This window comes from Heterocephalus glaber, unplaced genomic scaffold (genome assembly GCF_053883595.1).
Source record: "Heterocephalus glaber isolate CG9 unplaced genomic scaffold, H.glaber_assembly_v1.0 deba00001428, whole genome shotgun sequence".
Taxonomy (NCBI): Eukaryota; Metazoa; Chordata; class Mammalia; order Rodentia; family Bathyergidae; genus Heterocephalus; species Heterocephalus glaber.
The window spans coordinates 12,434,096-12,454,974 of NW_028258293.1; the positions used below are offsets into that span (position 1 = coordinate 12,434,096).

A 20,879-nucleotide genomic window follows, 5' to 3' on the forward strand; every position below is an offset into this window, starting at 1 on the left:
AGTCATATATGCCTCACTTATCTGTGTGTCAAGTTCTTTCCCCCTGCTTGGAAAGTTTTCTGCCACCACTTATTTGAACAGATTTTTCATGTCGCGTGCATTCTCTCCTGTTTCTTCATTGACTCCGATCAGTCTTATGTTATTATTCTTTGCATCGTCTAGCAGCTGCTTGATTGATTTCTTATGATCCCTTGCTATTTTAAAGAGATTTTTCTTTTCCTGGTCATTAATTACAATCTTTTCTTCTATATCTGAAATTCTGTCCTCACATTGACTCATTCTGCTGTGTAGACTTTCGATGGAGTTTTTAATCTCCTGGAAATCTGTTTGCATCTGTTTTATGGATTCCATTTCTTTCCTATGTTGGGATTCCATCATGTTCCTCAGCTCCTCTATTTTTTTATCTGTGTCCTCTCTAGATTTATTAATCATGTCTTGCACTATGGGCACAATCTCTGCTGTTATCTGAGAAATTATTTCTGATTTCATTTTTCCCAGATCCTCTTTTGTTGCCAGTTGAGGGAGTCCAGGTGGTTGAATATCAGAGTGTTCCATCTTGTTTCCCTTTGGGGTTCCTTTAGGTGATGTGGGAGTCTAGTTTTGAGATTTGTTTATGTGTCTTCTCATTTCCAACTGGGGTGTTTGTGTGTGTGTGTGTGTGTGTGTGTGTGTGTGTGTGTGTGTGTGTGTGCTGCTGGCGACTGCGCGGCTCACCTCCTTTACGCTGGGGGTGGTGGTCTGGCGACCTGGAAAGCTCACCTCCTTGGTGCTGCAGGGGGAGGTCCAGTGGCCTGGAAAGCTCACCTTGGAGCAGAGCATGGCTCTGCTCCTTGGCACCCTATGTTAGACATCTTTCCATATATTGCCTATTTGTATATAGATTTTGTTACAAACATTAAACTATACCATTGAGATGTTACTTATGCTTTTATTAGGCAAGAAAAACTTTGACTATAGATAAATTGGAGCACTTGAAGTCTCAGCTGGATCTTGAAACTTATAGTGATCTCATTCCTCAACTGGATGAATTGATATTGAAATTTGAACCTTTGGATTCAGCTTGCAGCAGTAGAAGAAGCTCTATTTCATCACATGTAAGTATTCTCACTTTTTTTTTTTCCAGTACTAGGGATTTGCACAGACCTATATCCCCAGGGCTTTTAAAATTTTTATTTTGAGAGAGGGTCTTTCTAAACTCATTAAGTTGCCCATGCTGGGATCGTCATGTCTCAGCCTTCCAGAGTGTTGGGATTACAGGTGTGTGCCATTATGCATGGCTGTATTTTCACTTTTTTTTTTTTTTTTTTTTGTACTGGGGATTGAACTCAGGACCTTGTGCTTGTGAGGCAGGCAGCAGAAGCACTGAGCTAAATCCCTGGCCCTAAAAAGGGTTTTGTTATAAAATAAAATTGCTTCATCTTAGACTCATTTACCCAGAGAATCCTAAATCTTCCTTTGCGCATAGTAATTTTTTTGTTTTGAGAGTCAGCTTTCCATCACTATGACAAAATACCTGAGATAAACAACTTATAAGGAGGAAAGGCTTATTTTGATTCCAGGTTTCAGACCATGGTTGATTGATAGTATTGTTTGGGCATATGGTGAGGCTGGACATAGTTGTAAAGAGCATGTGGTAGAGCAAAAGCTGTTCCCCTCATGGCAGCCAGGAAGCAAAGAGAGAAACAGGACAAGGCTGGAGTCTAGAATTACCTTCAAAGGCATTGCCTTCACATCCCCATGACCTGACTGTCACTAGGCCCACCTCCTATAGATTTCACCCCCTCTCAGTAGTGTCATAGGTTGGGGACCAAACCCTCAACACATGGGCCTTTAGGGGACACTTAAGATCTCAACTATAGCAGAGGGCCTTCCTTTCAACTTCTGGATAACTAGATGAAACCTAGATGTGTCAAGGCCACATTTGTTGTTTTATCATTATTTGATATTTTCTGTTCTTAAATATACCCCATATAACCTCCAGCACAAGTTAGGCTGCTCCTAATTTGTGGTTTCAGATGCTTCATGCTAATCTGAGTCTCAGTACAGCTCAGACTTGTCTCATTTAATCCCCATTCTGACTGCCACACTTTATGCAGACAAGCTAGAGAAATATGCAGCATGATGCCACAAACTCAGGTGAGACATCAGCTGCCAGACACATTTTTCACCCAACATAATTGTTCTTACTGACTTTCTACTCAGTATTGGTGTTTCTCTGTAAAAAGTCTATTATGTTACAAAGGAAGATTTTATTTTGTTTTGTTTTTCTTTGGAATTTTTTTCATTTTTAGGAGAGTTTCAGCATCTTGGACTCTGGTATTTATCGTATCATTAGTAGTAGAAGAGGCAGTCAGTCAGATGAAGATTCTTGCTCCCTTCACAGCCAAACCTTCTCGGAAGATGAGAGACTTAAAGAATTCACCTCACATCCAGAAGAGGACCAGCCAGGTCAGGATTGTGGCTCACAGGGAAATGAAGGCGATGAATATGTCTCCTATTGGTTGCTAAAGATAAGCAGTTACTTTCTGAGTTCTTCTTAGCAGGATTGTCTTAGGCTTAGAGTTTCTATAAGGTGTGAATAATTTTTAGCATGGTGATAGCTTTCCATCCAGGCCTATAGATCTGCTGACTATAAAAGAGTGAGTTTACATTGAGTTTTTGTTTGTTTTGTTTTTTAACTTCACATTTGAGCTAACATTGAGAGAGCACCTGATTTTGGTCATGTATTAAAATACTGGAGAGATCAAGAAAGCTTATTAACCAAAAGAGTAGTATCTTCACTAACCAAATTATTTTCCATCAGGAATGAAAAATTGCTACTGCTTTGGGGGCCATTGCCTTCCCTTTACAATGTTCAACTATTCCGGTGACTGAACTGTTAAGAAGAGAGTATTAGAGACTTTAAACTTCCTTTTTGACTTATGGGGATTCAGGGTTAGTAGGCAAATGAAGGTACCTGCCTAAGTGTTTTATGTGGATCATCGTGTGCATCTTGTAAATCTGTGTTCTGTGCTCATTTGTATATGGGTCAGTGTGATTTTGGTTTGAATTCTTCATTTCCTTTGGTTAATTCATTTCAGAATTCCTTTAAAGTTTAAAAAACTTCCATGTGATTAGATTTTATTTTTTTCCCTCCTGATTTCATTCATTAGACAATGTTTCTCATGTTCCAGTGACGTTTGAGACAGATAAGAATGAAACTTTTCTCCCCTTCGGCATTCCATTACCATTTCGTTCTCCATCTCCTCTTGTATCTCTTCAGGCTGTCAAAGACAGGTAAACCAATTAGTTTTGTCAACTAATCTCATTTCTGATTTTACTTCAGTTGTCATATTACTTTGTAGTAAGAATGGAAAGACATTTTCTTTTTTTGGAAAGACATTTTCAATGAAATAGAAAGTCTCTAAGTTATTTCTCCTACAACCTGTTATGTGAAGCTTATTTAATTTCTTATTTAAACCTTGGGGATTTTGGCTTTATTCTTTGTTTGGGGTAGCTGAGTATTTGAGTTGTAGATGTGGCCCTTCTTTCCCAGAAAGAACAAAAATTTAAGTCTGTTTTTTTTCTGGAACCCTGGAAGGAACATTTTCCATGCATTTTTTTTTTTTTTTGGTACTGGGGATCGAACTCGGGACCTTGTGCTTGCGAGGCAGGCGGCAGAACCGCTGAGCTAAATCCTTGGCCTCCATATATTAATAGTCATTTATTGGTCCATTCACAGTTTGGGGTCAGAATGGAGAATTAACAGATTCTTTGTACCTATACCTTAGTACCAGTATTGGCATTTGAGTCTGAGAAAGCTTTATACAGCTATTTAACTGCTTATCTGAGTTTTACTGGATACAAATTTGGCTTTTCTGAAAGGTTATATTGTGAATAGTTAGGAGCAAAGTTTCATGAAGAAATTCTTTGTTATTCTCTGACCAGGATGGGGTTGATGATCACATGGCTTATGTTGCCTAAGCTGACAGAAACATCAGAGACACAGCTAGAGTTAGTCTTTCTCTTCAACACTGAATTATTGGTTTCTTAGGGCATATTAGTAAATGAAGTGAATCATATTGTAAGTTTTTTATGGGCCTTATGTGAAATGTATAGGTGATTAGAGATACTGCTATCAACAGAGGCTTTCTTTTTATTAAGTCCAAGCTGACTTCCTGGGACTAAGAGAAACACTGAAAACTCAGGTACTTAGCTTTTTATTCTTGCCGGTAATGAGATTTTTTTTTTTTCATGTTTTTTGGTATTTGATTTCCAGTGTTTCTAGCTTTGTGCGTAAAACTACTGAGAAGATTGGTACCCTTCACACAAGTCCTGAGCTAAAAGTGAGACCAGAACCCAGGGATGAAGATCAGTCTTGCGAAGAGGAAGTGAGTTCAGTTACATGCCCACAGGAAGAAGTCACTGAGTAAGCCCTCATATACAAATCTGTCCATTCTAGAGGAACTGGCTCTCAATAGAAAGAAGGCCATGCACCGTGTCCTGTTGGAGAAAGCACACGTGTGCTCCCATCCATTGAAGGTTATTGTGTAGCTCATAAATATTGTGAAATCCACAAAGTTTTGAAAAATTACATCAGGGCCGGGGATTTAGCTCAGTGGTTTTGCTGCCTGCTGCACAAGCACAAGGACCTGAGTTTGATCCCTGGTACCAAAAAAAAAAAAAAAAAAAAAAAAAAAGTACATCAACCCATAGCTAAGCTGCTGGAACAGAGTTTTAATTTTTTTTTCCTGATACCAGAGATCAAACCTAGGACCTTGCAGTTGCCAGGCAGGTGCAGTGCCTCTGAGGTACATCACTGGCCCAACAGAGTTTTAATTTAGTATTTCTTCCATCTTTCTCCTGTATAACCCTCCGCCCTCCACCATAATCTTGTCAGATTTCCAGGAAGGCAGAATGGTAGTGTTAGAGTAGCTGACCAAGGATCTAGACCTTGTGCTATCTGAGTAGCATGTAACTTGAAGCCATTAATGCTCTCTGACTTGTAAGATCTGGGATATGGTATTGTTTGGTGAGTCAATAAAGGGAATATTAGGAGGATAATGAGAAAGAAAAAAGGACCCCTTAAAGCAGTGTAACATGTAGCATGAAATACAATACCTGCTAAACTAGTAAGCGTGTAGAAATGCTTATCTAAGAAAGATCTGATCCCTGGTAACTCATGTGACTATTGTATTTTTCACATTTTTCTAGGGAGAAAAAAGAAGTAATTAGTCAACCCCCAAAAGAAGAGAGGTTCCAAGAGCTCACAGCAGCAACAGCAGAAGCAATGTGAGTGTGGATTAGTTTTATAGTGAAGTGGGGTGGCCTTCGGACATCATCAGTAGTGGTCCTAAGCTTGGGACAGAGATGGCCGCATTTGCAATTGAAATTCAAGAATTAGTAACAAAGTGGAAAATCAGTGTTTCCTATTTTATGGTCTTGCTAAAATACTTTTTTTTTTTTTTGGTACTAGGGATCGAACTCTGGACTTTGCACTTGTGAGGCAGGCACCGGAACCAATGAGCTAAATGCCTGGCCCTAAAATACTTGTTATTTAAAGAATTCAAAAGAAACATTTTTCCAGATGTGTATGTTGGGTTTTTTTGGTACTGGGGATCGAACTTGGGACCTTGTGCTTGCAAGGAGGATGAGTATGTTTTATTAGTTAAGTTTGGTTAGCGTGAAAGAATTTATTTAAAAAAAAACATGAAGGGCCGGGGATTTAGCTCAGTAGTTCCTCTGCCTGCCTCGCAAGCACAAGGTCCTGAGTTCGATCTCCCGTACCAAAAAAAAAACCATGAAATCTAAATTTCACCTTACTTGTTTTACACAGGACCAAGCTACTGGACCCTTTGGTTTTGTTTGAACCCCAGTCTCTGAGAGTGGTTTTACAAGAGTGGCTTTCACACTTAGAAAGGACATTTGCCATGAGAGACTCTCCAGGCACTTCAGATACTGGCAACTCACTTGTGAAACTGAACCAAGATGAGTCAAAAAAGAGAATAGTGGGTGAAGATAATGAAGGAGAAAAAAGGGACTCTTTAGACAATGAAGAAACTGTTGACCCAACAGCGTGTGAATCCATAAATAGTCCAAGGGAGCCCTCGGATGATGACCTTTTCCAAGTGTGTTCCCCATGCGCCATACCAACCAGTCTTCAGAAGGACCTGGCTGAGTTGACAGCATTGTGTTTGGAATTGAACGTTTTGAATTCTGCTATCAAAAGCACGGATGGACATGCAGACCATACTTTGCAACAGTGTTCACCTGAAATTCTGGCTTGTCAGTTTGTAAAGAAGTACTTTTTTCTCCTGGATTTGAAAAGAACAAAAGAGAGTATCAAGCTTAGTTATACTAGCAGCTCCCGTATTTGGGATACTTTCATTGAAGGATTGAAAGGTAATAGTCAGATGGCCTTATCAAAGATAGAAATTAATATAGAGACCAGAATAACTGTGGAAGTTTGAGGTTTAAAAGAAGATTTATGTGGGCCAGGGATTTAGCTTAGTGGTTCCGCTTCCTGCCTCACAAGCACAAGGTCCTGAGTTCGATCCCTGGTACCAAAAAAAACATTTAAGTAGAAAAATCACTCATGTTCTGGTCAGCCACCCATTCTGTTTGTCACTCATTTTAATTTTTTTTTTTTTCGGTCCCAGGGATCGAACTCAGGACCTTGCACTTGCAAGGCAAGCATGGTGCCACTGAGCTAAATCCCCAGCCCCTCCTCATTTTAATTTTTTTTTTTTTTATGATACCGGGGATTGAACTTGGGTCCTTGCGCTTGCGAGGCAGGCGGCGGAACCACTGAGCCTCATTTTAATTTTTAACAGTTGTTTAAACGTTGGTTGAATTTGTAACTCTAGTATAAGAAATTAGTTTTATTTTTCTCACAGTCACATTGAGAAAATGATATAGCAATGTTGAAGCTATTGGGGTTAGAGTAAAATATTTATAAATGCAGGTATATACAAATAAAATCTTTCATGTAACTTAGAAATATGGAAATAATACTGTGTATACCATATATCGAGTATACTTTGTGCCATATAAAATAGTAAACAGTTTTTAGGCATTATCTCATTTCATCCTGCCAACAATCTTTAGCATAGATGAGGAAACTGAAGCACAGGGATAACATTAGTTGGGTGGACTAACGTCTGTAATATCTCATTATATAATAATTCAGATATAATAAAAGTTTATTTCTTGCTCATATAACAGTCCAGGACAGCTGTTCCAGGTCAGTTACATGTCGTCATAGAGCATTTCAAGTTCCTTCTATTATTTTAAGCTCTGTCCCCCTTTTGGGCTTGTTGTTGAGGTTGGCTTGCTGTGTCCAAGGGAAGGCACGTGAATATGCCCTCTGACAGGCCTGGCTGGTAGCAGGTTACCTCTTGTCTATTCATGTTCCACTGGTGAGAATTCTTTCACACAGCCCTACCGGACTGCAGACCAGACTGGGACGTGTAACCTATCCAGGTATCCAGGAGGAAGAGAACAAATATGGGGGAAAGCTAGCGTGTCTGCCTCAAAAACTGGTGCTCAGCCAGCAGTAGTTTACCTCAGGCTTGACTGGAGGTCATACTGTTTGTCATTCTGACATAGACACATGTTGCCATAGACACATTCCCTTTCTACTTTCTATTCCTTTTCTACTTTCTATTGCCCTTTCTGCTGCCATGTTCCTGTTTTTGAAGAGGTAAATTTTCTTCAGAAAATTTATAAATTCTTTCGAATCTTGTTTTTGAAGAGATGAATATTTACTGCTTGAATAACAGTAGCCATGTTTCCAATAACTGATTTAGACTGTACACAAAATTTTCCTTCATTACCAAAGTGAGTTGCCACAGATGGAAATAACACTTTTATATTATCTGACTTAGTGATCTTTTAGCTTTCTAGAAACATGATCTATAGTTATAATTCTGTTTCATTCCACAGATAGTAGTTAAAAAAAGCATAAGAAATGATTTTACATTATTTTTCTGAGTTGAGGTAGATTGCCTTTTATGTGAAATAAGAAACGAGTTATTTCTTTTCAAACAGGTTGAAGTATGTGACAGTATTACTTACTGGAAGTTAACTTTTTCTCTATTATGTGATCAGACCCAACCCAGGTCACAGGAGAGCAGCAGAAAGAGTCTGCATCAGCTGGAGTGGTGACTGTCACTTTGGCCAGTGCTGGCCAGAGCAAGGCCATAGGCATTTTGAGACAATGCACCTGCTTAGTTGAGTTTAGGTGATAAGTCTGGCTGAGCTCCCACCCAGGCATAAAGCTTTCCCTTGCTTGTCCAGCTCTCAGTGGTGGCCTCTTCATGGATTTGTTTTAAGTACTTATCATCTAACACAGTCAAATGGAAACAGTAAGAGTGGAGGGGGAAATGACATTTTTAAACACATGTATCAGAAACTGAAGGTTGGCTTTTTAGAAATGGTCCATTGAACAGCCTACCCTTCTAATGATGTAAGTATGAAAGACAGCTTTTGGTACTGATGTTTGGGACTTCAGAGCCAGTTGAAAACTACTTGAAAAAAGTTCATTTTACTTTAGATTCATGTCTTTTTTTTTTTTTTAAACCAGAAATAGTTCCATGCAGATTTTTCACTCACTTCATTCACCAGACTTGGCTTTACTTTTCCCCCAAAGTCAGCTGTTCCTTCAGAGAATGAGTATTTGCTATACTAAATTTTTTTTATGTTATGAAAAAATAAAACAAAAATTCGTAACAATAATAAGAGAATAACAATAATTAATGCACTGTGTAAGAGAAACACTTTGTCTATGTTTCTACTCTGAGGGCTATACTGATACTTTAAAAAACAGGTCAAGTATTTTAAAATTAATTTTGTTAAATTTAGTTAATTTAATTTAATTCTAAAAGATGAAATAAGGCTACTACTAGAAAAAAACAGAAATGTGGCATGGATGGTAGATATATAGGGCTTGTGAAATCTATATATATTTATCTCTAAATATATCATAGACATATATAGCTTCAGATACTAATTTTTAAGGGTAATATTTATGTATTCACTACCTGTTCCCTTGTCCTATTTAAAATTACAATATGCTTTATCTCTCAGTTTGATTTTAAGGTCCTTAAGTAGAGATTATATCTTGTTCTTTCTCTTTTGGTCTCTCCTACAATGCTTAACAAACAGGCCTTGAAAATAGAGTTGGTGTGCAAAGTAGGTATGTGACTAATGATTGTTGAGTGAATGTGTTCGTGAATTGAATATTTGCAGCTAAGAGATGAAGGGGAAAGGATGTGCTTTTTTTTTCAGAAATGGCCAGTTCTAACCCTACTTATATGGAGATGGGAGAAGGAGACCTACCAACAAGATTAAAGTTATTGGATGACTCCATTCCTTTTGATAGTCCTTTGTTGATTGCTTATGCCACCCGGTAGGTTTTCTACATGTTTTTTATAGGAACCAAAGCATGCATTTTTTTGTGTGTCTTAGTTTCTGAAATTTTAGTCATTTTCCAGTTGGGCAGCTTATTGTATATTTAGCTTCATTTCTGGTAAGTACTTAATGTAGCCAAGTTACATTAGCTCCCTGAAGTTGAAATTGGAGACTAATGTATTCTGTATTTATTTATTTATTTATTTATGATACTGGGGATGGAAGTCTTCACATAGAGCTACATATCAGCTTTTTTTTTTTTTTGGAGACACAGTCTCAATAAGTTGCTAGTTTCCTGGGCTGGGCTTGAATAATATGTTCTGTTGGGTTTTTTTCTTTTTTGCAGTATGGGGGATAGAACTCAAGACCTTACACTTGCCAGGCAGGCACGGTGCCACTGAGCTACATGCCCAGCCCTAATATGTTCTGTTTTAAAATGCAGGTTATATGAGAAGTTTGGAGAATCTGCCCTTCGATCCTTGATCAGGTTTTATCCATCCATTTTGCCTTCAGACATCATACAACTTTGTCGTCATCATCCAGCTCAGTTTCTGGCCTATTTAGATAGTTTGGTGAAATCAAGACCTGAAGACCAGCGGTGAGGAGAGCAGACTTACTGACTTGCCTTTGTTTGGGTAGTGCATGCTTATCGTTTATCGGCAGGTGTAACATTTTTCCTGCTAATTACCACAAGGTTGCATCACCTACTATGGAAGATGAGAGTTTGGGCAGTCTTGTACCATACTGCCACACTTCACAGCACACTCCACAAATGTGTATGGAGCACACTTCTTTACTTTCCCTGTCTCTAGGGGTTTCTCAGCTTATCGATGCAAAATTAAATCCTTGAATCAGGGCCTAGGCTAAAGCAGATAAGCTTCTTGTCTCTGACAGTGAGTGAATCTACTGTTTTCATTGGCAGTATCCCAGCTTTTTGGGGTGGATCTCAGCTTTAGCTCTTTTCCTCTTTCAAACTGATTCATTATTTTCTATCTCTCCATAGGTGGTTGCCACACTGATTTTTATTTCTTCTACTCCCATCTTTTGACTTTTTCCTTATTATCTTGCCTTTCTTTGGATAATGCATTATCTCATCAGCAGGGGTCCAGTTATTCATTTAGAATACTAAAATTTTCACCAGCATTTCTGGACATTTTTCTTTCTTTTTTTTTTTCCGGACTGGGGATTGACCTTGCGCTTGCAAGGCGGGCGCTGGAACCACTGAGCTAAATCCCTGGCCTGACATTTTTCAATAGATGAGTTTTCATGTTATTTTTATCTATTATCTTGATCCCCTAATCACACTTTCTTTATACCTCTACGCTTTATGTTTTTTCTCATGAAGATTGGTGATTTTTCTCCCCAATTTTCTCTCAGGTCATCTTTCCTAGAGTCCCTTCTGCAACCAGAGTCCTTAAGATTAGATTGGCTACTTTTGGCAGTGTCCCATGATGCTCCACCAAGCACCAGTACTGTGGATGATGAAGGGTACCCCAGGTAAGGAAGGAGTTCTTTTTCTATGCACTATGCTCTGCCATTGCTTTGGAATGCAACTGGTTTATTCGCAGCACGTGTACCATTCATAGTAGTAATGAGATTATATGTACTTCTTAGTGGTTCTGAACATTTTTTGGTTACAGAGCCCATAAAAATCTGATAATTCCTTCCAGAAAAATGCACATTCACAGAACATTGTAGAAAGTTAAACTGATCTCCTTACAGCTGTCTCATTGACCCATATCAGAACCCTTAACGAGTGTTAGAGAAAGAAACCCATGTGTGTGTGTATTTTCTAAAAATATGTCAAAAGATTTCTAGGTATAACTGGATTTAGGATTTGAAAAATTGAATTTGCAAGAAATAAACACTGATACTTGTACTAAAATATTCATTCAGAGTAAGCTTTTGAAAAGCCCCTCCACAATACCCGTCTTGTTTGTCTTCTCCCTAGCAAAGGTCTAGAGGGAAATACAGTGGTTATGAGTGATGGAATCATTGACTTCTCTTTTTGCTTTTATTATTATTATTATTTTTTTTGGTATCGGGGATCGAACTCAGGACCTTGCGCTTGCAAGGCAGGCAGTGGAACCACTGAGCTAAATCTCTGGCCCTTCTCTTTGCTTTTGATTACCTAAAATATCTAGGGTTTTGTGTGTGTATGTGTGTGTAGGGGACACTAGGGATTGAACCCAGAGCATCTACCGGGCTAGGCAAGCACTATCCTGCTGAGATATATCTCCCTAGCCAATAAATTTCTAGGCTTCTTTTTTTCCTTTTAGGACTGGGGATCCAACCCAGGGGCACGTTATCACTGAGCTATACCCTAACCTTTTTATTTTTCATTTTGACACAGGATCTCTCAGTTGCCCAGGCTCACCTCAAATTCATGAGCTTTCTGCCTCAGCCTCTTGAATAGCTGGGATTATAGGTGCCATGGTGCCCAGCGAATTTTTACCTATTTTTTTAACATTAAGAGATTATAGGAAAAAGAGCTATTTTTAATTTTTCACAAGCCAAATAGAAATGTTAGGGAAATATAGTAATAATAGAATATAATTAAACTGTATTATTACCTATTAGGTGACTAATAAGTACTTTGTAGAGATTATTTCCTATCTAATTTACTAATATTTTCATTATACAGGCCTCATTCGCACTTGTTCTCCTGGGGTTACAGTCAACTGATCCTTTATCTAATTAAACTTCCTGCAGATTTTACAACCAAAGAGAAAATGACAGACATCTGTAAGTCTTGTGGGTAAGTGAGGATTTCCACAGAAACTGAAGTTAGGATTAGAGTTATTTCAGTTGATAACTTCAGAGTTAAGGCCTGAAGTGATGTCCTTTATCTTTTGGCAATTCAGTTTCCTACCTACAGGTAAACATACCTTTGTGTTTTAATAGAGTATAGACATCTTTTTCATTTTAAATTTTGTGCATATTTTTTGTGTAGGAGAGATTGGCCCCTGCTAATTTCATTCCATGCCTTCTGCTCAGTTGCCAGCCCCTGTTTTCAGGCCTGTAGCTAGAATTGAGTTAAGCACTGAATATCAATTGCTGTGGATAAAGGATTTCTGAGAAGGGCAAGGGAGGAATAGGCTCAGCAGAATCACTGGTGAAGGACTCAGGGACAAGCTGAGACTCTGGAGGTACAGTGAGCCCTGCAGGTTGGGTAGGATTTGTGTCTGTAAAGGAGCTAGGTACAGGGCAGGTCAGATGAGAGGAACATTTCCAGAAAAGGCCCGAAAAGCTGACACTGCTTATTATCCACATCACTTGTGAGGAGATTATTTATTATGTAGACGTTGTCCGTGGCTTTACGTGGATTATAATGGTTTGCAGGGACCTGTGTCTTTATTTCCCTCACAGTGTCTCACTCATACAGTGGCAGGTGTTTGATACATATTTGCTCACTGATAACGAGGATGAGGCTGGCCAGGAGGTGGGCGATGAGATCACGGGGGACCTTGAAAGCTGGTCAGACGTGTTTATTATCAGCAGAGACCCTTTTTGGTTTTGTGGTCCAGCAGTGACATAATGAAAGCGGAGCCTTCTGGAGCTCACTTCTGTTGTCACACACAAAGGTTGGAGGCAGGAAGGCCTGCTGGGAGGCTGTTGTGTTCATTCAGGAATGCGTGAATTGGTAATGAGCCGGGCTGAAAAGGAGCACACCAAGGGGATCTCAAGGAAAGTGCCGTGGGACTTGCTGTCTAGCCATTGAAGTAGAAGACTCCAGGAGAATTTCCATGGTTTGCATTTTTGGAGAAGAAATATACTGATTATATGTTGAATTGTAAAGTTTATAAAGTACACAAAAGTCAAATGGTGTGTAGTCTTAAATATCATTTTTTTTGGTGGGTACTGGGGATCAAATGTCATTTTTAAAAAATGCTCTAGATCAAGATTGTCTAATAGAATTTTCTGTGATAATGGAAATGTTCTACTGCATTGTCCAGTAAGGTAGCCACTAGCTGTGTGTGGCCGTCAAATGCTTAAAATATTGTCAGGTCAACTGAAAAATTGACTTTTAAATTTTATTTACACTAAGTTCTCCATTCTGGGAGAATGTTCGTAAGTCAAATTCATTTGTAATCCCACAAAATGAGTCTTGTACAGTACAGCTGTGAATCTTATCTAGTGCACCTGTGAAAGTCCGCAACTCAAATGTTCCTAAGTTGGGGACTTACTGTACTTGTAGTTAATTTAAATTTAAATAACCGTATGTGGCTAGTGTCCAGTATATTAGACAGCATACTTCAGATACATGAACTGCCTCCAACTGTGGTCTTTTTAAAGTTTCTGGCCTGGATATCTAACTCTGTGCTGGGAGCTGGAGAGAAGAAGAGAGGCGTTTGCCAACATCGTGTATCTGAATGATATGAGCCTGATGTCAGGGGACAATGGTGCGTATGTCCCAGTGGATTACTCTTGCAGGTGGTATTTTACAAGTCTCTCTAGACTTTTTCATAAAGAAATGTGGTGAACGTCTTCATGATATGTGTATAATTTTAGCTCATTGTCATATTGGGGGAATTTAAAAATGTATACCTTTGATATATTATGCGATCTTGCCTATTGAATGAGTGTCTGCTGCATCTTAGGCATGTTGCCGTGCATTTTTCATATACTGTTTTGGAATAGCTACTGTGAAAACACCAGGCCCAGAAAGGGCACCTAAGTACCCAAAAGTCACAACTAGTATATCCTACAGCTGGCATTCAGACCCAGGCCTGGCTCCACAACTTGTGCTCTTTACTTCATCATGTTGCCTGAACAAATAGTCAAAAGTTAGGGCTCATTAAGATGAATTTAAAATCCAATAGCAGTCAGATTCCCTAACCCTTCACAGCCATTTGATGCTTTTAATTTATTTATTTTTTTTGGTACCAGGGATCAAACTCGAGTCCTTGCAGTTGCACAGCAGGCGGCGAAACCACTGAGCTAAATTCCTGGCCCTGATGCTTTTTATTTTTAAATTTCCATCAATTTAACACTGATGAGGGGCAGGACTTTGATGCACTGGTAGCTGAAGCCTGAGAGTCCGCGCTGCCCTCAGAGAGGTGTCGTTGGCCAGTGTCACAGTGTGGCTGGATTCTTCTCCATGCACAGGTGCCAACAGCATGCCCTCGGAGTCCCTCGCCTATCACAGAAAGACCCGGGGTCCCTCCCTGCAGCCTTCCTCAGCCCTTTGGTATGGGAGAGGGAAGATCAGACAGAGTTAGACAAGAGCCAGCTGACTGGTGAGGGTCAGCTCCAGAGATCTCTGTGTTACAGAACGTTTTGAAGGACTAGAACCATAGATATACATAGTCTCCTGAAAAGTAACCAAGGAAGATATAAATGGTTTGTATTTTGAAAGTCATAGCATATGTTTGCTATGGAAAAAATGAAAAATTCAGGAAACATAATGAAAATAGATATCAGCTAAAGTCTTCGTCACCCAGATAAAAGTACTTGTAATAAGGCCGGGGATTTAGCTCAGTGGTTCTGCCGCCTGCCTCACAAGCACAAGGTCTTGAGTTTGATCCCTGGTACAAAAAAAAAAGAGTTATTCTTACCCGTGATGTATTAAATAGGGGACTTCTCTTGATACTTCTGTCTCTAAATGAGGAGCATATTGATTTTATTGCCAAATATATCTCCTATCTCTTTCTTTCACTCTGCCACCCATCACCCTGATCCTAGCTACTTGCCTAGACTACTGAGCCACCTCATAACTGGATACCTGGCTTCCACGCTTGCCCAACTATTTTCCTCACAGTAGTCAGAATGGTTCTTTTAAACAAAACTTAAATTATGTGGCTTCCCTTGTCGAAACCCCTTGTGTTGAACTCAGAACAAAATTGAGATTCTTAACCTGGTGCTCAAGGACTGGCCCTGTCATCTCATGCTGGCTGCTTCCTACTCCCTTTATGCACTACAGGCTGAACCAGTTCCTTGAACTCACTAAGTTCTTTCCTTCTGCATTCTTGATACTCCCTGCTCCAGTGTATCCATTCTGTGGGCCACATCCCCATCTTCGAGCAGTTTTCAGTTTTTTGCTTAAATGCCATCCCTTATAGAGCTTTTCTCAGGTCTTATAAACAAAAACAGCTATTCTCTCTCTCTTATTTTTATTCTTTTCTTTCATAGTATAGTTTTAGCACAGTTTGTAAGTATATATTTATTCAGATGTTTAAATTGTTACTAGACTGTAGAATGTCGGGATTGTGTTTGTTTTGTTCATCATTGCAAAACCAGTTCCCTTCACAGAGTATGCTATTGGTTTTTACTTGGTGAGTGAGTGTAAGAATTTTATGATTTTTGTGTATTCTGAACTATTTATTCATTAGATGTTTAGAAAGCTTTGTGTTAAGACAGTGAGATTGTTGTAAAGATATTTTTTAGGTTTCGGTATTAAATGTTTTCCTAGTTTTGACTACCTGTGTGCGGGCAGTAGCTTAGAGTGGTAATGGTATCACAGGCCTATCTTCCTAGCTATTTGGGAGGTGAAGGCAGTAAGATCACAAGTTCAAGGCCAGCCCGGGCAACTTAGTGAGATAACATCATAAAATCTTAAAAAAAAAATTTTTTTTGGTATCAGAGATTGAACTCAGACCTTGCTCTTGCAAAACAGGTGCCGAAACCACTGAGCTAAATCCCCAGCCCTTAAAATCTTTTTTTAAATGAAGGAAAAGAAAAAGCTGAGAATGCAGCTCTGTGGTAGAGTACCCCTGGGTTCAATCCCCAGTACCAACAAAAGAAAAAAAAAAAAAAAAAAAGAGTGGTCAGAGCCCACCTTATGTCTGTGTCTGTGCAGGTTGGATCCCAGAGACCCTGGAGGAATGGAAGCTTCTCCTCCATCTCGTGCAGAGCAAGAGCACAAGGCCAGCCACCCAGGGATCGCTAAATGGGAGCCTCAGTGATGGGCCTTCCCCGGTCAGCATGGAGAATGTGGCTCTCTTGTTAGCTAAGTCCACGGGCCCGGATCAGGCCTGGTCACTGCTAGAGGAATGCGGTCTGGCCCTTGAGCTGTCGGAGAAGTTTACCAGGACCTGTGAGATCCTGAGGATTGCTGAGAAGAGGCAGAGGTAACACCAGTTTGTCATGCCCTCCCTCTTCATGGTACTTAGAGAATGTAGAAGCTGGCAGGCTTTCAGAGGAGGGTGGGACTCTAGAGATCACACAGTCTCGGCTCCCCTTAGCCGCAGAGGAGACAGAGTCATCTGGAGAATTTTTTTTTTTTACTTAAATTCCTTTATTGGTACATTTGAGGTATACAGTACATTTACACTTATCTTTGGGTGCTTGTACCTGTACATGATGTATCTTGGTTCTCATTTTGTCCCCATTCCCTGTGTGCCCTTCACCCCTAAACCCTTCCTTATTTACATGCTTTGTTTCCACTTTTTTTTTCCTTTCTCATAATTTTTCCTTTCCATTCTTTCCTTTCCCCATCTCCTCCCACCACCCCTACCCCTTTGGACCTTTTCCTATTTCAAAGTATCAAGTATTAGTTATTAATCCTTTTAGTCCTTATTTACACTCTCAGTTTTGCACACTAGAGAAACTATTCGGTATTTACACGTGTGTGTCCTATTTATTTCACTTAAGAGTATGGCCTCAATATGCATCCATTTAGCTATAAATGACTCTAGTTTCTCATTCTTTATGGCTGAGTAGTACTCCATTTTATAAAAAACCACGTCTTCTTTATCCAGTTTCCAGTTGATGGGCACTTGGGCTGTTTCCAAGCTTTAGCTATTACAAACCGTGCTGCTGTGAACACGGGTGCACATATATCACTGTGGCATGATTCTTTTAATTCTTTGGGGAAGATAGCCAGCAGGGGAATAGCTGGGTCAAATGGGACCTCCAGCCCTAGTTCTTTGAGGTATCCGCACACTGATTTCCACAGCGATTGCACTAGTCTGCACTCCCACAAGCAATGGAGAAGGGTTCCTTTCTCCTCACAACCCTGCCAGCATTTGTTATTGGTTGATTTCTTGATAGCAGCCATTCTTTCTGGGGTGAGGTGTTTTCATCTGCAGTGTTGTTTTCATCTGCATCTCTCGAATGACCAGTGATGTTGAACATTTTTTCATATGTTTATTTGCTGCTTTTATTTCTTTGTGTGAGAAATGTCTGTTCATTTCAGATGCCCATTTTTGAATTGGGTCTTTGAATTTGAGGGGTCTGTTTTTTTTTCGATTCTTTATATATTCCAGATAGTAGCCCTTTGTCTGAGTTACAGCTGGTAAAAATTTTTTCCCACATTGTAGGTTGTCCGTTAGCTCTGTTGGTGGTTTCTCTTGCAGTGCAGAACCTTTTTAATAAGATGAGATCCCAGTTGTTGATTCTTTATGGTAGTTCTTGTGCTACTGAAGTTTTGTTCATAAAGTCTTTTCCTATGCCAGTGTCTTCAAGAGTTCTACCTAACTTATCTTCCAGCAAGTTTAGTGTTTCTGTCTTAATATTTAGATCTTTAATCTACTTAGATCTTAGTTTAGTGCATGGTGATAGATATGGGTCTAGTTTTAATCTCTGACAGGTTGAAATCCAGTTTTTCCAACACCATTTATTAAATAGGCTATCTTTCCTCCAATGAGGGTGATTGGCTCCTTTGTCAAAGATGAGGTGGCTGAGTATGTCTGGAGTTGTTTCTGCATCTTCTATTCTATTCCACTGATCCTCGGGTCTGTTTCTGTGCCAGTACCACGCTGTTTTTATCACAGTAGCTTCGTGGTATAGCTTCAAGTTGAGTAGTGTGATACCCCCAGCCATGTCTCTGTTGCCCAGAATTGCTTTTGCTATTCTGGGTCTCTTCTGGTTTCCAAATGAATTTTTGGATTGTTTTCTCTAGCTCTGTGACGTATATTGTTGGAATTTCAATCGGCATCGCATTACATCTATATAGCAGCTTTGGAAGTATGGCCATTTTCACTATATTGATTCTTCCTACCCAGGAACAAAGGATGTCTTTCCATTTTCTTATATCCTCTTCAGTCTCCTTTTTCAGGGTGCTGTAGTTTTCAGTGTAGAGGTCTTTTGCTTCCTTTGTTAGATTGATTCCTAGATATTTCATTTTTTTGGATGCTATTGTAAAAGGAATTGTTTCCCTAATTTCTCTCTCAGTGAGTCTGCTATTTGTGTGTAAGAAGGCTATTGTTTTTTGAGTGTTGACCTTATATCCAGCAACTCTACTGAATCTGTCCATTAAGTCTAGAAGTCTTTTGGCAGAGTTTTTTGGGTCTTCTATGTAAAGTATCATATCATCAGCAAATAATGACAGTTTAACTTCTTCCTTTCCTATCTTTATTCCTTTTATTTCTTTCTCTTATCTAATTGCTGTGGCTAATGTTTCCAGAACTATATTGAACAGGAGTGGTGATAGTGGGCATCCTTGTCTTGTTCCTGATTTTAGTGTGAAAGTTTTCAGTTTTTGACCATTTAGTATGATGTTGGCTATTGGTTTTTCATAGATAGCCTTAATCAGGTTGAGATAAAGACCTTCTATTCCAATTTGCTGTAGGGTTTTTATTATGAATGAGTGTTGGATTTTGTCGAATGCCTTTTTTGCATCCATTGAGATGATCATATGGTTTTTGTCCTTGACTCTGTTAATATAGTGTATTATATTTATTGATTTACGAATGTTGAACCATCCTTGCATCCCTGGGATAAATCCGACCTGATCAGGGTGTATGATCTTCTTGATGACCCTCTGTATTCTATTTGCCAGTATCTTGTTGAGGATTTTTGCATCTATGTTTATTAGGGAGATTGGCCTGTAGTTCTCTTTTTGGGTTGGATCTTTCCCTGGTTTTGGGATCAAAGTCACACTTGCTTCCAGGAATGAGTTTGGAAGCCTTGTTTCCCTTTCAATTTCCTTGTTGAGTTTAAAGAGTAATGGTGATAGTGCTTCTTTAAATGTCTTGTAGAATTCAGCAGTGACACCATCAGGATGTGGGCTTTTCTTTGTTGGTAAATTTTTTATTAGATTTTCAATTTCACTCATTGTAATTGGGGTGTTTAGAATTTCTATATCTTCTTCATTTAACTTTGGCAATTCATATGGATCTAGGAATCTGTCCATTTCTTCTGTGTTTTCCATTTTATTAGAGTACAGGTTCTCGAAGTAGGTACTGATGATCCTCTAGATTTCTGCTCGTTCTGTTGTGACTTCCCCTTTTTCATTCTTAATTGCATGGATTTGAGTCTTTTCTTTCCTTTTTTTGATAAGGTTGGCTAAAGGTTTATCGATTTTTTTTTTTTTGTACCGGCGATCGAACTCGGGTCTTTGTGCTTGCCCAGCAGATGGCGAAACCACTGAGCTAAATTCTCGGCCCTTTATTGATTTTATTTATTCTTTCAAAAAACCAACTCTGATTCATTAATTCTTTGTATCATTCTCTTAGTCTCCATTGCATTGATTTCTGCTCTGATCTTTATAATTTCTTCTCTTGTGCAGGCTTTGGGTTTGTTATTCTCTTCTTTTTCTAGGAGTTTGAGGTTCTGCATTAGGTTATTTATCTGAGTTCTCTCTGTTGTCCTAATAAGGGCATTCACTGCTATGAATTTCCTGCATAGAACTGCTTTCATTGTGTCCCATAGATTCCTAAATGTTGTACTGGCATCATCATTTACTTGTAGAAACTGTCTAATTTGCCAGGGGTTTAGGTCAGTGATTCTGCTGCCTGCTTTGCAAGCGGAAGGTCCCAAGTTCGATCCCCGGTACCAAAGAAACTGTCTAATTTCTTCTTTAATTTCCTCTGTGACCCATTGGTTGTTCAGGAGGGTGTTATTCAATTTCCAGGTGTTTGTGGGAGTTTTGCAGTTTCTCATGTTATTGATCTCCAATTTTATTACACTATGGTCTGATAATATGCAGGGGGTAATTTCAATTCTTTTACGTTTACTTAGACATGTCCTGTGAGCTAGCATGTGGTCTGTTTTGGAGAATGACTCGTGTACAGCTGAAAAGAATGTGTATTCTGATTTTGTGGGGTGGAACACTCTGTAAACATCTATTAAGTCCATTTGTTCAGTAGCTTGATTCAGTTCTAGAATTTCATTGTCAATTTTTTGTCTAGATGATCTGTCTATTTGTGATAGTGGGGTATTGAGGTCCCCCACTACAAGTGTGTTAGTGCTTATTTGGTTTTTCATGTCCATTAATATTTGTTTTGTATAGTTGGGGGCATTCGTTTTTGGTGCATATATATTTAGGATTGTCATCTCTTCCTCTTGGATTGTTCCCTTCACAAGGATATAATGACCATCTTTGTCTCTCTTAATTAGTTTTGGTTTGAAATCTACTTTGTCTGCAAATAAGATTGCTACCCCTGCTTTTTTGTGGGTTCCTGTCGTGTGGAGAGCCATTTTCCATCCTTTTACTTTCAGTCTATGAATTTCTCTTTGATTTAGGTGTGTTTCTTGTATACAGCATATTGCTGGATTTTGCTTCTTAATCCATTCTGTCAGTCTACTTCTTTTGATTGGTGAATTGA

At 39.1% G+C, this 20,879-nt stretch overlaps 1 protein-coding gene across 7 annotated transcripts in view; it reads left to right on the forward strand.

Annotated features, from left to right (window-relative positions):
- The window catches only part of Hps5 (HPS5 biogenesis of lysosomal organelles complex 2 subunit 2), a 105,641-nt gene that overhangs the window by 25,321 nt on the left and 59,441 nt on the right, over positions 1 to 20,879 (forward strand). For 5 of the 7 annotated variants that reach the window (XR_015451431.1, XR_015451430.1, XR_015451429.1 and 2 more), the window contains 12 exons: positions 936 to 1,094; positions 2,292 to 2,448; positions 3,153 to 3,276; positions 4,259 to 4,408; positions 5,194 to 5,271; positions 5,816 to 6,381; positions 9,268 to 9,388; positions 9,833 to 9,988; positions 10,768 to 10,887; positions 12,035 to 12,148; positions 13,687 to 13,793; positions 16,190 to 16,460. Coding sequence is in view for 1 of the 7 variants with exons in the window: in XM_087211568.1 (XP_087067694.1) it covers positions 936 to 1,094; positions 2,292 to 2,448; positions 3,153 to 3,276; positions 4,259 to 4,408; positions 5,194 to 5,271; positions 5,816 to 6,381; positions 9,268 to 9,388; positions 9,833 to 9,988; positions 10,768 to 10,887; positions 12,035 to 12,148; positions 13,687 to 13,793; positions 16,190 to 16,460 (2,123 nt within the window). In the remaining 6 variants the exon portion in view is untranslated. Of the gene's footprint in view, positions 1 to 935; positions 1,095 to 2,291; positions 2,449 to 3,152; positions 3,277 to 4,258; positions 4,409 to 5,193; positions 5,272 to 5,815; positions 6,382 to 9,267; positions 9,389 to 9,832; positions 9,989 to 10,767; positions 10,888 to 12,034; positions 12,149 to 13,686; positions 13,794 to 14,280; positions 14,500 to 16,189; positions 16,461 to 20,879 lie in introns of those variants that run through there. The other 2 variants (XR_015451434.1, XR_015451433.1) reach the window with 2 other exon arrangements.